The sequence below is a fragment of the Perognathus longimembris genome, chromosome 7 (genome assembly GCF_023159225.1).
Source record: "Perognathus longimembris pacificus isolate PPM17 chromosome 7, ASM2315922v1, whole genome shotgun sequence".
NCBI lineage: Eukaryota > Metazoa > Chordata > Mammalia > Rodentia > Heteromyidae > Perognathus > Perognathus longimembris.
In genome coordinates, this window is record NC_063167.1 from 75767152 (window position 1) to 75786500 (window position 19349).

A 19349-nucleotide genomic window follows, 5' to 3' on the forward strand; every position below is an offset into this window, starting at 1 on the left:
CCTAAGCTAGCCTGTCCTAATCTCCACCTCCTCAGGAGCTAAGATTTACAGGGGTAGTAAAATATATTTTTAATGTTGAACATATTGTTTTATTTTAAAGTTACATATATCATAGAAAAATTACTACAAAAAATTGTAGCATTTTAATAGCGTAATAGTAAATACTAAACAAGCAAACATGAAAATGGCCATTAGAAAAATGCACAGACTGATACAGATTCACTCAGTGAGACAGGGTCTCACACTGTAGCCAAGCCAATGCCAACAGTTACTTTTGGCATGCATGAGAAAATCTGAACATAAGACTATTTAGGCAATATCATGGAATTATTTCTAAGTGATAAAAGAATATTATAAGAGAGGCTAATAACTTTATTTTATAGTAGTGAATGTTAAATATTTAGGAGTGAATTGTTGTGATTTCTATTTTATAAGACCTAAGAAAGAAAGTGATTAGAGTAAAATATTAGCAACTGGTAAGGTTAAATAATAAACATATGGTATTTATTGTTCTAACTTATTTTTAGTATGTCTATAAGATTTCTCACTGGGGTTGGGAATGTGGCTTAGTGGTAGAGTACTTGTCTAGCATGCATGAAGTCCTGGGCTCAATTCCTCAGTACCACATAAACTAAAAAAGCCAGAAATGGTGCTGTGGCTCAAGCAGTAGAGCACTAGAGCACAGAGAAGCTCAGGAATAGTACCCAGGCCCTGAGTTCAAGCCAGAGGACTGGGAAGAAAAAAAAAGACTTCCTCACTGAAGAACATAAAGTATGCTCCATGGCTAATGAACTGAAATGATCCTTTCCTTCAGTTAAGCTTCACAAAAGAAAAATGGAACACCATATTGAGGAAGGCTTTATTTTGTTACTTCTAAGTCACAACTCAAAATTACCATCTTTGATTGAAGAAAATAACAGAAGAATTGAAGATAAAAGGAATAGTTAATAAACCTGGAAGAGAATAATGTCCTATATTCTGAATTAGCACTATAAAGGGACAAAATACTTTGTTCTGAAAATAGAAAAAAAAAGGAATATGACTAAGTCTATCAAGTAGATCACAGGAAGTTTAAAAATGAGGGCTAATAAATTCACAATAAAGCAACTGTCTGAGAATTAGGTATAGCAAGAAGGGGGAGCTTAAGAATGGTATGATTTGAAACCTCTATGGGGAATGGAAGAATTAATCAAAGTCAATATAAATATGCAGAGAGAAAACATAGGAAATATAGCTTAGTGTCAACAATCTCACTGACTATGCAGTGACTGTTGAGTATATGAATACATGATACAAAAGGGCAGAGGAGGAATAATTATTCAGACTAGAGCTTACTACACATCAAACAGATTTTGATAAAGCAAACAGGGTTATGATGAGAAAAGAATCAGAGGGTCCAAAACTGGTAAGACGACTAAAAATTTATACATGAATTGTATAGATGGTAACACCTAAAAAGGAAAACCTCATTCTCAAGGCTATTATATTTTTGAGACAGAGTCTTACTATGTTACCCGGCCTGGAACTCCTAAACTCAAGCCATCTTCTTGCTTCAGCCTCCCAAGAAATTGAAACTGTAGATGTATACCACCACATCCAGGTGAAATCTTATACTCTATCAAATTTTAGAAGTAAACATTTCTTTTTATAGTGTGACTTGAATGTTATGTTATCCCCCAAGAAGCAAAAATCAAGATGGCTCCTTGAGCTTTTATCTGTCATTTGGTCTATGAGACATATCACAGACAATTTAAAATAAAGAGCTGAAATTCACCAGGCATGCCTATAAACCCAGCACTGGGAAGACAGAGGCAGGATGCTCTCAAGTCCAAGACCACCCTAGGTGACATAGTGAGTTCAAGGCCAGCCTAGGCTACACAGCAAGATACTGTATTAAAAATGAATTGAAAAATGAGAGAGGGCTGGGAATATGGCCTAGTGGCAAGAGTGCTTGCCTCCTATACATTAAGCCTTAGGTTCGATTCCTCAGCACCACATATATAGAAAATGGCCAGAAGTGGTGCTGTGGCTCAAGTGGCAGAGTGCTAGCCTTGAGCAAAAGAAAGCCAGGGACAGTGCTCAGGCCCCTGAGTTCAAGGCCCAGGACTGGCAAAAAAAAAAAAAAAAAGAAAAATGAGAGGTAGGGAGTTTAAAAAGAAGGGAGGAGTGAGGTAAAAATGAAGTGTAATATCATAAATTGGCTTACTTCTGTCAAAATTAGAGCTAATTTTATTAACATAATTTTCACTCTAATTGCAATATATACTTTCTGTAGCAGAAACATCTATGGAAGTATGTTATATGTGTTAAGCAGATGACTGCTACCACACAGAACTGCTTTCATATTAAAGCATTTTGTATCACAGAAACCTTAGCATCATGAAAGTTAGTGATTATTTAATAGAAACTACAAAAAATAGTAACTATCATTCTTAATATACTTACCTACTTCTAAATAAAAAAAGACAATACCGCTTATCTTGAATTGAACTCTTACAAAATACAAGCCAAAAAATGCTTCATTAGAAAATAAGAAAATAATGGTTGGGGATACAGTTCAGTGGTACTGTTTGCCTGGTATGCACAAGACCCTGGGTTTCATTCCCAGTTCTACACACACACACACACACACACACACACACACACACACACACACACACACATTAACCAACATAATAAAATTTTAAATTCTCAGTCTATCATAGCTACCTTGCTGATTATGCCAATCATGAACTTTAGTGACACTCTGGTAGTCAAGTAGAGGAATAGAGTATCAATAATGGAGACTAAACTATGAAATCTGTTTTTAAATAACACACGGGGCCAGGCACTGGTGGCTCATGCCTGTAATCCTAGCTACTGAAGAAGCTGAGATCTGAGGATCACAGGTCAAACGCAGTCCAGTCAGGAAAGTCTGTGAGACTCTTATCCTATTAGCCTATTAACCATGAGAAAACTGGAAGTGAAGCTGTTGCTCAAAATGATAGAGTGCTAGGCTTGAGCAAAAGAGCTCAGGGATAGCACCCAGGCCCAGAGTTCAAGTTCCACGACCAACAAAAAACAAGACAAATACACACACACACACACACACACACACACACACACACGGGAATGTGATGGGAGTGTGACTCAGTGGTAGAACTTGTACTTAGTATATGTGAGGCCTTGAATTTAAGCCCAAGTGCCAAAAATAGATAACAGCAATATTATTAAACATAGCAAGCATTTGTAGTTTGTATAATGGTAGAGAGGGCCAGAAGCTTAGTGTTGGGACTAGTTTTGAAAATAAGTTATCTTGAAATAATGAGACATTGGGGGGAAAAATAGCAAATTTACACATACACACAGAGCAGAATCCTAACTCCAGCCAATATGGAAAGAAAAACAGGAATTTTAAAGGTAGTATACAATGGTTCTACATTACCACTTTTTTTTTTTGGCCAGTCCTGGCCCTTGGACTCAGGGCCTGAGCACTGTCCCTGGCTTCTTCCCGCTCAAGGCTAGCACTCTGCCACTTGAGCCACAGCGCCGCTTCTGGCCGTTTTCTGTATATGTGGTGCTGGGGAATCGAACCTAGGGCCTCGTGTATCCGAGGCAGGCACTCTTGCCACTAGGCTATATCCCCAGCCCTACATTACCACTTTTAAAAGCAGTATAATATTCCAACATTACCTTTGGTATATTGAAATTCACGCCACTCAAATAAAACAATAGTTCTACAACCTAAAGAGGAAAACCATCCTTCTTACTCAAATGTTTTATCACACTGGGGCACTGGTGGCTCACACCTGTAATCCTAGTGACCCAGGAGGCTATGATTTGAAGATCTCAGTTTGAAGCCAGCCCAGGCACGAAAGTCTCCATGAGACTTTTTTTTTTTGGGGTGGGGGGGGGGCCAGTCCTGGGCCTTGGACTCAGGGCCTGAGCACTGTCCCTGGCTTCTCTTTGCTCAAGGCTAGTACTCTACCACTTGAGCCACAGCGCCACTTCTGGCCGTTTTCTGTATATGTGGTGCTGGGGAATTGAACCCAGGGCTTCATGTATGGGAGGCAATCACTCTTGCCACTAGGCCATATTCCCAGCTCCTCCATGAGACTCTTACCTCCAATTAATCACTAGAAAATCAGAAGTGGAGCTATGGTTCAAAGTGGCAGAGTACAATGTCCCTAGAGCAAAAAAAGTTCAGGGATAGGGGCTGGGGATATGGCCTAGTGGCAAGAGTGTTTGCCCTGTATACATGAAGCCCTGGGTTCAATTCCTCAGCACCACATATATGGAAAATGGCCAGAAGTGGCGCTGTGGCTCAAGTGACAGAGTGCTAGCCTTGAGCAAAAAGAAGCCAGGGACAGTGCTCAGGCCCTGAGTCTAAGGCCCACGACTGGCAAAAAAAAAAAAAAAAAAAAAAAAAGGTCAGGGACAGCCCCAAGGCCCTGAGTTCAAGCTCCATGACTGACAAAAAAAAAAAAAGTTTTACCACGTCCACTGAATTTCCTGAGGTTTGTTATACTTCAACAGCCCCATAAATAAAAGGAAAATGTGTAAATACTTACTTTTTCATTTTCTTTGAGTTGTATTTAACTTGGTAAGCTGCTTGGATTAATTTGTCTGGACCACCATCAAACTGATGTGGAATGACCTTCTGAAAGTGCTAAGACACAATAAAATAATATAAGAATTACTCAGTGCTGCTTATTAAGTAACTAAGAGTAAATCTGAAAACATACAAGATATCCAGACTTACCTGTAACATCCCTTCCATGTCAAGTTGCATTAATTCTGCCTGATTCATCTGAAGAAGGGCTAATCCTATTCGAAACACTATTTCTAATCCCTATGGAACAAATTAAAGCCATATTGTTTTACTTCTCTATCAATGAAAATTTATCATTCAAAATAATGTATTATTAGTATTAGGAGTAACAGTAATATCATTCTAAAGTAAGCATTTATGATCTAAATAAACATTTTCTGTAAAATGCCAAACAAGTATTTTAGGCTTGGTAAGCCATAAAATCTTGGCATAACTATTTAGCTCAGCCAGTGTAACCTTAAATCACATAAACAACACATAAACTAATGTGTGCCAAGCCAACTTTATAAAAGAAATGTACTCACTGCCTTACATATGAAACTGTAACCCCTCTGTATATCACTTTGACAATAAATAAATTAAGAAAAAAAAACAATGCAAGGACATACTTGATGTGTAAATGACAACAAATCAGGAAGTAAACTGTAGTTTGCCAACTCCAATCCAAACTATTAAAATAAGTAATACAAATATCTTCCTAAGATGTAATTAGTAACAATTAACACTGAGTTCAGAGAACAGAAGTCAAAGAATCACTATCATACACCACTGATAATTAAAAGGCAACCTTGCATGTGTACACAGAATAAAAGAAGCTTCTAGGTATACTAATTACCCTCGTGCTACTTGAATAATAGATGTACTGCAAACACATGAACTATAAGACAAATTTTACCTCTTTTTCTCACTGTCTTGGACAGGAGGTGATAAGGGTTAAGAGGGCAGGCTCCAGATTTTAACTGCCTACATCTGAATCCACTATCCCATATATATGTATGTTTAAAGATAAGTTACTTGATCTTCCTATAAGTGGGTTTCCTTATCTATCAACTAACAAATGGGGATAGTAATTTATCTACTTAATAAGGCTGCTATAAGGTTTGACAAGCAATTTAACAAGGAACACATGGGCTACCTTATTACTCCCCTTACTGACATGTTCTAATTAACCTAATGACCTCCTGGCTCAACTCATGTTCATTAGCTTACCTCAGACATGAAGATATCAAATATCCTTGTTGCGATTGGTAGTGGAAAAGTTGTAAGAAAGATAGTCAGAAACCAGGATGATGCATACATTGAGGTATGAAAACTCTGAGACTGAAAATGTACAAAGAGCTCTGGAAGATGCTCCTAGACAAAAGAAGAGAGTAAGTTAGATCATAGAAAAACTGAGTGTTCTAAATAAGATCATTGTATATTTACTAGATTAGCCTATGTCAAATACAAAGGAAAGAGCAAGACTAATACTGCAAAGTGTAGATGCAGAAACATTCAGGATAGTGGCTACTATCTGGGAAGGAAAAAAGAGAAAAAGGAAATGGAATTTTATGCATATCCATTTGACTTACCATTAAGAAAAACAGAATGATAGATTTTTTTTCTTTTTTTTTCCCATTCCTGGGGCTTGAACTCAGGACCTGGGCTCTGTCCCTGAGCCTCTCTGTGCTCAAGGCTAGCACTCTACCACTACCACTTTAGCCACAGCTCTACTTCTGGCTTTTTCTGTGTATGTGGTACTGAAGAATCAAACCCAGGGCTTCATGCATGCTAGGCAAGCACTTTACCACTAAACCACATTTCCAGTCTAGTCATTATTTTTAAACCATGCACCTATCCAACCATAAACACTGTTGAGTGGCTGTGTAATACTTGAGTTTATATTTGTGGGCACAATTGTCTGGTGTTTCTATAAACTATAATATTTCAAAAAAATTAAAGGAAAGAAATGCTATGCTGAAATATTTTCAGGTATAATCCTCCATTGGTCACTTATCCATATATTTCTATGTAATAGGAAAAACACAAAATATAAGAACTTCAGGAATTCTAGTAATTCAAAACATAAGTGAGACACTACCAAGAGATTAAGAACAAGCTGATTAAAAGCAAACTTACTGTTAGATGCAGAAGGCTCATGCCTATAAATCCTAGCTACTCAGGAGACTGAGATCTGAGGATCAGGTTTGAAGCCAGCCTAAGCAAGAAAGCTCCTGAGCCTCTTATCTCCAATTAACCACCAAAAACTCAGGAAGTGGAACTGTGTATCAAGTGGTAAAGTGCTAACCTTGAGCACAGAAGCACAGGGACAACACGCAGGCCCTTAGCTCAAGCCCCAGAACTGGAGTGCACATACATACATGCACACACACGTGAATGCACACAAACACACATGCACACGCACACGCACACACACAAAACAACCTTACTGTTTAAAAAAAAAATTAAAGAACCATCTCAAGACCTATTTTGGCTTTTTCTTAAAATGTAGAACTCCTCACACCACACACAGAAATGACAGATTTTATAGTTTCAGGGAAAAAAGACTCTAAAATCTAGCTCTTTTGCCAGCTGAGTCACTAACTTATATTTTAAAGTTCTGCTCATTTAATAGAAATGTAAGTCAATGAAAATATTTATATCTTAGCCAGGAACCAATGGCTAATGCCTGTGATCCTAGCTACTCAGGAGGCTAAAATCTGAGAATCGTGGTTCGAAGGCCTGGGTAGAAAAGTCCCTGTGAGATTCTTATCTCCAAAGAACTACTCAAAAAAGCCAGAAGTAGCACTGTGACTCAAGTGGTAGAGCACTAGCCTTGAACACAAAGAGGCTCAGGAACAGCACCCAGGCCCCAGTTCAAGCCGCAGGACCAGCAAAAAAATAAAAAGAAAGAAAAAATATTTACATCTTTATACTATACAATTATAGAGGGAATGTTTATACATATATGTATATTAAAAAGTTACGGGCTGGGAATATGGCCTAGTGGTAAAAGTGCCCGCTTCGTATACAAGAAGCCCTGGGTTCGATTCCTCAGCACCACATATATAGAAAAAGCCAGAAATGGTGCTGTGGCTCAAGTGGTAGAGTGCTAGCCTTGAGCAAAAAGAAGCCAGGGACAGTGCTCAGGCCCTGAGTTCAAGCCCCAGGACTGGCAAAAAAAAATTTTTTACAAAGGTACATCATGTTAGAGGTATTTTTCACTTGATTTTTATTTCATCCCATTTCTCTCTATCCTTAATCACAGGAAATTTAATCTTAGCAACATAAAATGAATGGAACATTATGGAGAATAAGAAAGGTTGCAAGCTAGCAGAAAAACAGAGATTAAAAGGGAAAGTAGAGAAGACTGAAAGAGACACAGTCTCAAAGCAAATGGAATGACTGATATCAGTCTTAAAGTCACACAGCCTGTCAGACAGCTCAGACCACATAACAGTAATAGGATGGAATAGAATAGAAGGAAATCCATGCATGAAGTTCACAGTACATTTCGCACAAATGCTAAATTTCATTAAATAAACGGCAGTCAAGTTCCAGACTAGAATAACTGCAGATAGCACCTGAATTGGAAGTAGGCCTAATCCTATGTTAACTGAACAATGAATGACCACATGATTAAAGCACTGATTTTTTAAAAAAATCTGTTTTATTGTTTGTATTATTAAACTTATTTAATTGTTAATATGTCACTAAGGTCAAATGATAAATAAAACTGTATTCTTACCTGTATCATGCATTCAAACTGGTACATACAAAGGCCTAATTCTGCCATACTTGGTTTAAAAAGTTCACGAAGTCGATAATCTTGCATTAACTTAACAAATACACAGAAAGCCTCTTCTTCTGGCATCTGAGGAAAAAAAACAAAACATATGGTCTATAGTAGTTCTATATGGTTCATAGCTTTCTGTAGTTTCTTTCTTTCTTTCTTTCTTTTTTTTTTGCCAGTCCTAGGGCTTGAACTCAGGGCCTGAGCACTGTTCCTGGCTTCTTTGTACTCAAGGCTAGCACTCTACCTCTTGAGCCACAGAGCCACTTCTGGCTTTTTCTATATATGTGGTGCTGAGGAATCAAACCCAGGGCTTCATGTATAGGAGACAAGCACTCTACCACTAGGCCATATTCCCAGCCCCCTCTATAGTTTTTTGATACACAAATAAACCAAATTATATTTTAAATAGGAAACATTAAACTATAAACATTGTTTTGAGCAGCCACATTGATTAATGTTAAGAGCAATGTACAGGCCTATAAATGTAGCTCTTGGGAACATGAAGCAGAAGGAAATTGAGGTCAGTCTGGGATACATTGTGACCCTGCCTCTCTAATTTAATTTTCTTTTTTTTTTTTAAGAGGTAAGGTGGGGGCTGGGAATATGGCCTAGTGGCAAAAGTGCTTGCCTTGTATACATGAAGCCCAGGGTTCAATTCCCCAGCACCACACATATAGAAAATGGCCAGAAGTGGAACTGTGGCTCAAGTAGTAGAGTGCTAGCCTTGAGTAAAAAGAAGCCAGGGACAGTGCTCAGGCCCTGAGTCCAAGCCCTAGGACTGAAAAAAAAAAAAAAAAAAAAGAGGCAAGGTGGGAGAAAAACCATTTACCACTATATATCCATAGATACACTTACACACACACACATGCACACATATCCTATATATATGTGTGGGTATACATACATACATATATACACTTCATATAGAGAGAAATATACAGATTACTTTTTGTTGTTTTTTGTTTGCTTTTTGATATCAGAAAACAAAATGGATGGAAACTAAAACAAGATGGAAAGCTTGAGCATTGAGCAGAAGTGATATGATATGGCTTAAGTATTAAAAGCGTGTGTGTGAGTGTGAGTGTGTGTGTGAGTGTGTGTGTGTGTGTGTGTGTGTGTGTGTGTGTGTGTCTTGGGGCTTCAACTCAGGGCCTGGGCACTGTACCTGAGCTTTTTTGCTCAAGGCTAGCACTCTACCACTTCAAGTGCAGCTATACTTTTGTAAATTTTTTTGAGCATGTGTATTTAATTAGAGATAAGAGTCACACAGATTTTCCTGCCTAGGCTGGCTCCAAACCCCAATCCTCAGATATTACCCGCCTGAGTAGCTAGGATTATAGGCATCAGCTACTGGCACCTGGCTTAAAATAACTTGTAATTTTTCAAATTACCTCTAATTGGAGTTTAAAGGTACCAATTATACATTTAATGTGTAAAACACTAGGAAATTATATCAAATAAAACAATAAATGTGAAAGCTCTATAAAGAGCTACAAAGAATCAAAATGTTTACACAAATACCATATAAATTGCTAAGACATCTTTCTCAAAATAGTACTTTTCAATTCTCATTCACTTAAGTTCTGAAAGGGAAAAAGGCCAAAGGATCTCTAGGCATTCTTCTTAGGGAAGACTGCAGAAGATAACTTTCTTTTTTCTTTTTTGTCAGTTGTAGGGCTTGAACTCTGGGCCTGGGCACTATCCTTAGGCTGTTCAGCTCAAGGCTAGTGCTCTACCACTTTGAGCCACAGCACCACTTTCAGTTTTCTGGTGATTAATTGGAGATAAGAGTCTCACAGACTTTCCTGCCTAGGCTGGCTTTCAACTGAAATCCTCACATCTCAGCCTCCTGAGCAGCTAGGATTACAGGTGTGCCCAGCTGATCACTGCATTTTTTTTCTGGCCTCAACAAAAGCATGGAGAGAAGCCAAGAGTTACTTTGGGCCAAAAAAAAAAACACCAAAACCTACATTTCCCGCATTCTTCTCTCCTAACACAGCCCAATTCTGTCTTGAAAACCATCCCTATTATCCTACCAGGCTTTACAGCCCTAACTATTTATTTCCATCACTACAAAAGGCCAAAATCTCAGAGCAATTCTGTTTTTTGTTTTTTTCTCAGTCCTGGGGCTTCAACTCAGGGCCTGGACACTGTCCTTGAGTCTCTCTGTGCTCAAAGCTAGCACACTACCACTTGAGCAAAAGTAAAACTTTTGGCCTTTCCTGTTTATATGGTGCTGAAGAATTGAACCCAGGGGCTGGGGATATAGCCTAGCAGCAAGAGCGCCTGCCTCGTATACATGAGGCCCTGGGTTCAATTCCCCAGCACCACATATACAGAAAAAAATGGCCAGAAGTGGCGCTGTGGCTCAAGTGGCAGAGTGCTAGCCTTGAGCAAGAAGAAGCCAGGGACAGTGCTCAGGCCCTGAGTCCAAGACCCAGGACTGGCCAAAAAAAAAAAAAAAAAAGAATTGAACCCAATGAGCAATCCTATCTGATTCCACTGTTCCCCTAATCTTACCCCATTTCCAAACTTCTACCAATATGCTCAATCTTTTTTTTCAAGAGTTTTCCTTTTGCTGAAATCTGGCTCTACCTTAAAGTGATTATTTTCTTTCTCATAGCACTGGAAGGGACCAGAAGTAAGCAGGACCAGGAGTATAGCCAGAAGAAAGCATGGCAAGCTAAGTAAGTTTGGCCAGCATTAAGTAAAAGACAGGGAGGAGGCATGACCAAGAGGAGGTAGGGCCAGGTAAATAAGTATGACCTCACAGCTACTCCACAATATGGTAAGGGAGAAAACAAAATGAGAAGGAGAAATCATTGAACTTTCATTTGATGGCAAGAAACTATTATTTATATCATCTCAACACTTTTCCAAAGTGCAAACTAAGATATTACTATTCAAATTATGCCTGAGGAGAAATAGTCAATATCTACTTAAACTTATCTCAAAACATGATTTTTATTTTTTATTTTTTATTTTTTTTGCCAGTCCTGGGCCTTGGACTCAGGGCCTGAGCACTGGCCCTGGCTTCTTTTTGCTCAAGGCTAGCACTCTGCCACTTGAGCCACAGCGCCACTTCTGGCTATTTTCTGTATATGTGGTGCTGGGGAATCGAACCCAGGGCCTCATGTATATGAGGCAGGCACTCTTGCCACTAGGCCATATCCCCAGCCCCTCAAAACATGATTTTTAAATTCTGCAATGTGCCATCTGTAATCATAGCTAGAGGAAGCTGAGATCTGAAGATATAACCCAAGACAGGAATGTCCATGAGATTCTTACCTCTTACTAACCACCAAAAATAAATAAATAAATAGCTACAAGTAGAGCTCAAGTAGATAGATTGCTGGACTTGAGTACAAAAGCTCAGAAACAGCACCAGACTTAGATTTCAAGCCTCAAGACCAACACACATACACACACACACACACACACACACACACACACTAATCCAATCTTAATGAAGACCTTGACACTTAATACTTGTATTAACTTACCTGCATAAGCAACAATCCAACAATAAAAGCACTTCCTTGACAGTAACCAACTTCACGATCCACTAAGGAATATGCCTAAAAAGTAAAAAGAATGTTAAAAAGCACTTTGATATTCCAGGGTGCTGATGGCTCACACCTGTAATCCTAGCTACTCAGGAGGCTGAGATCTGAAGTTTGCAGTTCAAAGCCCACCTGGCAGGAAAGTCCATGAGATTCATTTAAACACCATTCATTTAACCATGAAATTCCAATTAGCCACCAAAAAACCAGTAGTAGAGCTGTGGCTCAAAGTGGTATAGTGCTAGCCTTCAGTAGAAATACTCAGGGACAGCACTCGGGCCCTGAATTGAAGCCCATGACTGACAATAATACTACTACTAATAATAATAAATAATTTGGTGGCCCATGCCTATAATCCTATCTTCTCAGGAGGTTGAGATCTGAGGATCACTGTTTGACGCCAGCTCAGGCAGGAAAATCCGTAAGACTCTTGTCTCTAATCAACTAATAAAAAGGCTGAAAGTGGAACTGTGGTACAGTGCTAGCCTTGAACAAAAAGAAGTTCAGGAAGAGTGTTCAGTTCCTGAGTGTGAGACCCGGGACTGGCCAAGGAAAAAAAAAATCCATTATAGTATATTATACCTTCCTTCTCCAAAAATTTAATGTTGATGAGTATATTAAAATTTCATTTATAAGCCAGGTTCCAGTGACTCATGCCTATAATCTTAGCTACTCAGAAGGCTCAGACCTTGAGCCAGCCCAGGCAGGAAAGTCCAGGAGACTCTTCCAATTAACTACAAAAGGCTACATATGGTTCTACAGCTCAAATGGCAGAAAACCAGCCTTAATGGAAAAAAAAAGAGCTTAGGTACAGAGCCCAGGTCTTGAGTTCAAGTCCCAGGACACACACACACAATAACAACAAAAAAAATCCAATTTTTAGAAAAGCTCTTGATTTACACTGTTTTCTTATATAAATTTCTTTTGAGAATTTCTCAATTTGAAAGTAGCAGGTAGGGGGGCTGGGAATATGGCCTAGTGGTAAAGTGCTCGCCTCATATCCATGAAGCCCTGGGTTCGATTCCTCAGCACCACATATATAGAAAAAAGCTGGAAGTGGCGCTGTGGCTCAAGAAGCAGAGTGCTAGTCTTGAGCAAAAAGAAGCCAGGAACAATGCTCAGGCCCTGAGTCCACGCCCCAGGACTGGCAACAAAAACAAAACAAAACAAAAAAAGTAGCAGCTAGGGGCTGGTAATGTGGCTTAGTGGTAGAGTGCTTGCCTAGCATGCATGAAGCCCTGGGTTCTATTCCTCAGTACCACATCAACAGAAAAAGCCAAGAAGTGTTTCTGTGGCTCAAGAGTAGAGTGCTAGCTTTGAGCACAGAGAGGCTCAGGGACAGAGCCCCCAACTCTGAGTTTATGCCCCAGGACAAGAAGAAAGAAGAAAGAAGAAGAAGAAGGAGGAGGAAGAGGAAGAAGAGGAAGAACAAGCAGCAGCAGCAGCAGCAGCATAAAGAAATTTATACTTAGAAAGATAGAGCTTAAGAAAAATTTTTTAAGTGATGAAGGTAAAATTGTAAAAGATAAAGCATCAAGAAAGTTGAAGTTACCTAATTTTAAAAAAATCAGTATTTTACAGCAGCACAAAAAAAAACTACAGGAAGGGAAATGATAATACTGCATTTAAAATTAGAATTGCAAACCTTACAGGGGCTGAGCACTCTTAACAACATAAACCACTGCATGAAGAAAAGTCAAATGGATGCAGCTGTGATAGCAAAAAACTGAATTCCTGAGTATGAACCACATACAGGTGAAGAAAACATCTTCTCAGGGAATCTCTCCAGGATCTGTGGTAATAGATTATTTTATTTCTGTCAACCAATGCTGAATAATGGGATGAATTTTCCCCTAAGTTCTCCAAGGCAGACAGCAATGTATCATCAGAATTAAAGCAGAGGGACTGGGAATATAACTTAGTGGTAGAGTGCTTGCCTAGCATGCATGAAGCCTTGGGGTCGATTCCTCCGTACCACATAAACAGAAAAGGCTGGAAGTGACACTGTGGCTCAAGTGGTAGAATGCTAGCCTTGAGCAAAAGAAGCTCAGGGACAGTGCCCAGGCCCTGAGTTCAAGCCCCAGGATAGGCAAAAAACAAATAAATAAATAAAGTAGAAATTGTACTAAAATCTATCTTATTGTCAAAGAAACTGGCTACTGTTACTGTGGTGGGAGTTCATGCTTCATCATGGGAAATGTATAGATTTCATTTCTTAAAATGAATAAATAGAACTTACCTTCATTACATTAAATAAAACCTCTTGTCCAAGGCTATCTTTTTCTTTAAAAAAATTATGTTCAGGGTAAGTTCTAGCAATGTCCCTTCGGATCAATTTCTCACAAGGTGAGGTCATTTTCAAGAGCTCTGAATACTGATCCTTAATTGGCATGCTTTGTGCACTGCATAGAAGTTGCCAAACTATTGCTCTAAAGTGGTGGGGTATCCCTTTACGTACAAGTTCCTGAAACACAAAAACAAAAGGAATATGATTTTTACAAAATAAATTATTTAAATGTTGCTGTTTTAAATCAGGCTTCTGGGTAGAAGTACAATGAAAAACTTTATCAACTTTAAAATTTGAGGAGATTCCTGAGAGGATTCACTATGTAGCCCAGGATTGCCTCAAAAATCCCACGCCTCCTGCTTTGATCTCTTAAGTGCTAAAACTAAAGGCATCACAGCTGGCAAGGAAACTTTTTGTAAAAGAGCTAAGATTTAGACCTTCAGTATATCCTGTACTGATCTGGGGACTGCAGAGCCATGGAAATTTCTGGTCATTTCAGTGAGTGCAGCTTCTAAAGGTAACAAAGATTTGGTAGCCTAAAGAGCTATGAATGACAGTAACATAGCCATCACATTTCAAAAGGCTGATGAGGTAAAAAAAAAAAAAAAAAAACAGTAAAATACTGGTAATTCAAGAATATCTTAACTTGGTAAGATCAGAGAATTTAATTTCTAAAATAATTTTCAACTATGTATTTCTACAGTTTGAGAGCTGATCCCTACAAGTCAAAACTTCTATGAGGCACAAATAAAGTTTACAAAGTAATCCTAGCTACTCAGGATACTGAGATCTGAAGGATCATGGTTTGTAGCCAGTCTAGACAGAAAAGTTAGCTAGATTCTCTAAAATAATTCACAAAAAGCAGGACTGGAGTCATTCGCTCAAGTGGTAGAGTATCAATTTAGCAAATACAAAGTCCTGAGATCAAACTCAAGGAAAACACACACACACACACACACACACACACACACACACACACACACGTAAAGCTGTAAACCCAATCTTTTTATTACGTAGCTTAGAAACTGTTAAAATCCTTTTTTTTTATTTCTTTTCCTTCTTCTCATATTCCTCTATTAATCTGTGCCTGACCTGATTTGGGAAAAGAGGAAGAACACTTTAATAAACAACACAAATACCTTAACTTGCTTTTCCTTCTTTTTGCGCACATCATCCCATTCATTGACAATTCTTCCCCAGAGAATCCAAGAATCTTCTTCAAGGTGGCTGAGGTTGCTGGAGGCTGATGAGCTTGATACAAGAGAGGAGCCACTGTTTCTTCTTGACCCATTTACAGATCTTAAAGACTTACTGTCCGTCTCTAACAATCTAAAATGTAATTAAAAACTGCTCAAAATAGCATATCACATTGATAACCGATGAAGCTACCATCCTAAGATGCCTTTTATACAACAACTACAAATTTACAACTTTTCAAATTTGGAAAAACACAGTTTCAAAACATGATGTAACAAATTATATTAAGCACTTGAGTACTACTAGCCCCACTATAATTTCTCATGGTTTCTCTAAAAATTTACATTAGGCAGCCAGCTGCAGTCTCAACTACTGAGGAGCTTGGGGCAGAGGATCATTTAAGCCAACAAGTTTGAGACAAGTCTCAGCAACTCAGTAATATCCCATCACAAAACAACCATAGGAACAAAATACTAATAGCAATTCAAATAAGAGGAAATCAGGTGGTGGGGTGGGGAAATGTGTTAGGTAAGCCTCAGAGAGAAAGAACATATGCTAGGGAGGGAGGGAGGTATGGAAGGACAGATGAACGGATAGACAAACAGACAGAGATACAGAAATGATGAGCCATTCAGATATAGCTGACAAATGTATATAGCTAACAAAAGAATGGCCAGAATACAAGAACTCTTAAAATTAGCTGGGTACCAGTGGCACTAGTTACTCAGGAGGCTGAGATCTGAGGATAGTGGTTCAAAGCCAGCCCAGGCAGCAAAGTCCATGAGATTATCTCCAATTAACCACAAGAAAACAGGAAGTGATGCTAAGGCTCAAAGTGGCAGAACACTAGCCTTGATCAAAAAAAAGCTCAGGGATAGTGCCCAGGCCCTTAGTTCAAGCCCTATGACTGACAAAAAAAAAAAAAGAAGAAGAAGAAGAAGAAGTCTTAAAATTGATGATTTAGGGGCTGGGAATATGGCCTAGTGATAGAGTGCTTGCCTCATATACAAGAAACCCTGGGTTCAATTCCTCAGAACCACATATATAGAAAAAGCCAGAAGTGGCCCTGTGGCTCAAGTGGTAGAGTGCTAGCCTTGAGCAAAAAGAAGCCAGGGACAGTGCTCAGGCCCTGAGTGCCAAGACACAGGACTGACAAAAAAAATTTTTTTGATGATTGAGAAACTGAATACTACACTTTAAAAAATAAGACTTGAGGGCTGGGAATATGGCCTTGTGGCAAGAGTGCTTGCCACTTCATATATGTGAAGCCCTAGGTTCAATTCCTCAGCACCACATATATAGAAAAGGCCAGAAGTGGGCTGGAGATATGGCCTAGTGGCAAGAGCGCTTGCCTTGTATACATGAAGCCCTCGGTTCGATTCCCCAGCACCACATATACAGAAAATGGCCAGAAGTGGCGCTGCGGCTCAAGTGGCAGAGTGCTAGCCTTGAGCAAAAAGAAGCCAGGGCCAGTGCTCAGGCCCAGGACTGGCAAAAAAAAAAAAAAAAAAGAAAGAAAGAAAGAAAGAAAGAAAAGGCCAGAAGTGGTACTGTGGCTCAAGTTGGCAGAGTGCTAGCCTTGAGAAAGAAGAAGAAGAAGAAGAAGAAGAAGAAGAAGAAGAAGAAGAAGAAGAAGAAGAAGAAGAAGAAGAAGAAGCAGAAGCAGCAGCAGCAGCTAGGGACAGTGCTCAGGCTTGAATTTGATGTTTTCCAAAAACAAGATGATCAAAGGGCCATTAAACACTTGAAAAGTTTCAGCATCCTTAGACATCAAGAAAATACAAGTTAAACCACAGTAAGTACACATTAATATAGCATCAGGAAAATAAAAGTTAAATCACAGTAATAATACTGTTAAAATATTGTTTTACAAAAACACAGTAGGGATGGGAATATGGCCTAGTGGTAGAGTGCTTGCCTCCCATATAATTCCCCAGCACCATATATATAGAAAAAGCCAGAAGTGGCACTGTGGCTTAAGACCTAGAGTGCTAACCTTGAGCAAAAAAAGCCAGGGACAGTTCTCAGGCCCTGACTCACAAGACCCAGGACTGGCAAAAAACAAAACAAAACAACAACAACAAAATAACAGTAAAAATACAGGTTAAGTCACACTAACACAACTACAACTGACCAGACCAAAGGTCAGTCACCTAGTGTAATGCTCATAAATAAGTATCAGAAGAATGAAAGTGGTAGTCACTTTGAAGAACTGTTTGGCACTTCCTTGTAAGGTTAAAATTCACTTCTACATGGCCCAGAAAACAAAATGAAACCTATCTCCAAAAATGACTTATAGCTGAAAGTCTACAGACTTTCTGTATGAGAGTTAGAACATTTTGCAGCATAAATGAATTGGTCCTATCAAGTTTCTATCAAGTGAACTATGACCAAACTTGACAGTTTGGTCAAAGATAGACCCCATATATGATATCACCTGATTTAGTTATAACTGATCTAAAAACTTGCAAGAGATCGGAAGAACAATGGATTAGAATTGAAGATCCAGAAATAAAACCGCACTCTTACAGTCAGCTGATATTCGACAAAGGAGCTAAAGACATACAATGGAATAAACACAGCCTCTTCAATTACTGGTGCTGGGAGAACTGGGCAGCCATATGCAGAAAACTCAAAGTAGACCCAAGCCTATCACCATGAACCAAGATCAACTCAAAATGGATCAAGGACCTCAATATCAGACCTGAAACCCTGAAACTACTGAAGGACCGAGTAGGAAAGACGCTAGAACTTATAGGCACAGGAAGGAACTTCCTGAATAGAGTCCCAGGGGCACAACAAATAGAGGAGAGACTCGACAAATGGGACTACTACAAATTAAAAAGTTTCTGCACAGCTAATAGCCACCAAAACAGAAAGACAGCCAACCATATGGGAAAGGATATTTACCAGCACAGCAACAGACAAAGGCCTGATATCTGTCATCTACAGAGAACTCAAAAAACTAAGCCCCTCCAAGCCCAATAAACCAATTAGGAAATGGGCAAAGGAGCTAAAGAGAGACTTCACAAGAGAAGAAATAAAAATGGCAAAGAAACATATGAGGAAATTTTCAACATCCCTGGTAGTAAAGGAAATGCAAATAAAAACAACCCTGAGATACCACCTCACCCCAGTTAGAATGGCCTATACTCTGAACTCAGGCAACAACAAATGCTGGAGGGGGTGCGGGGAAAGAGGACCCCTTCTCCATTGTTGGTGGGAGTGCAAATTAGTACAACCACTTTGGAGAACAGTATGGAGGTTTCTCAAAAAGCTCAATATAGACCTACCCTATGACCCAGCCATACCACTCCTAGGCATCTATCCTAAACAGCAAACCCCAAGATATCAAAAAGACATTTGTACTTCCATGTTTATCGCTGCACAATTCACAATAGCCAAAATATGGAAACAACCCAGATGCCCCTCCACAGATGAATGGATCCAAAAAATATGGTACCTATACACAATGGAATACTACATAGTGATTAGGGATGGTGAAATATTGTTATTCGCAGGGAAATGGTCAGAACTTGAACAAATAATGTTGAGCGAGACAAGCCTAGAACACAGAAAACAAGGGCGCATGATCTCCCTGATATATGACTGTTAACAAAGGGAGACGGAGAGACAGTAGAGACCAGGTCTGTGAAACCAAAAACTGCTTGTCAAATAGTATTTCCCACAGGATTGGGGCAGCAACCCAACAGTATGTAACTAAAACCAAACAATTACTCAACACATAAAGGTCAAAAATTGACCTCTCAGTGGAATACAATAGCTCAAAAGCTACATAGGTACATTCATATAAGACTACTGTCGACATATTATCTAATATCGACATTGCATTTAAAGCCCTAGGCGAATTTTCTTGGGTGCGGCCACGTGGCTACTGTATATGTTCTTGATACATTATATATTGTATATATGTCT

The 19349-nt window shown here is 39.0% G+C and overlaps 1 protein-coding gene across 4 annotated transcripts in view; it reads right to left on the reverse strand.

Annotated features, from left to right (window-relative positions):
* Evi5 (ecotropic viral integration site 5) overlaps window positions 1-19349 on the reverse strand; it is a 165482-nt gene that overhangs the window by 98048 nt on the left and 48085 nt on the right. For all 4 annotated transcript variants that reach the window (XM_048351975.1, XM_048351974.1, XM_048351972.1 and 1 more), the window contains exons 3-9: window positions 15356-15545; window positions 14169-14393; window positions 11870-11944; window positions 8319-8444; window positions 5801-5944; window positions 4742-4831; window positions 4551-4648 (exon numbers count right to left, since the gene is read on the reverse strand). In XM_048351975.1, the coding sequence (XP_048207932.1) occupies window positions 4551-4648; window positions 4742-4831; window positions 5801-5944; window positions 8319-8444; window positions 11870-11944; window positions 14169-14393; window positions 15356-15545 (948 nt within the window). The remainder of the gene's footprint in view (window positions 1-4550; window positions 4649-4741; window positions 4832-5800; window positions 5945-8318; window positions 8445-11869; window positions 11945-14168; window positions 14394-15355; window positions 15546-19349) is intronic.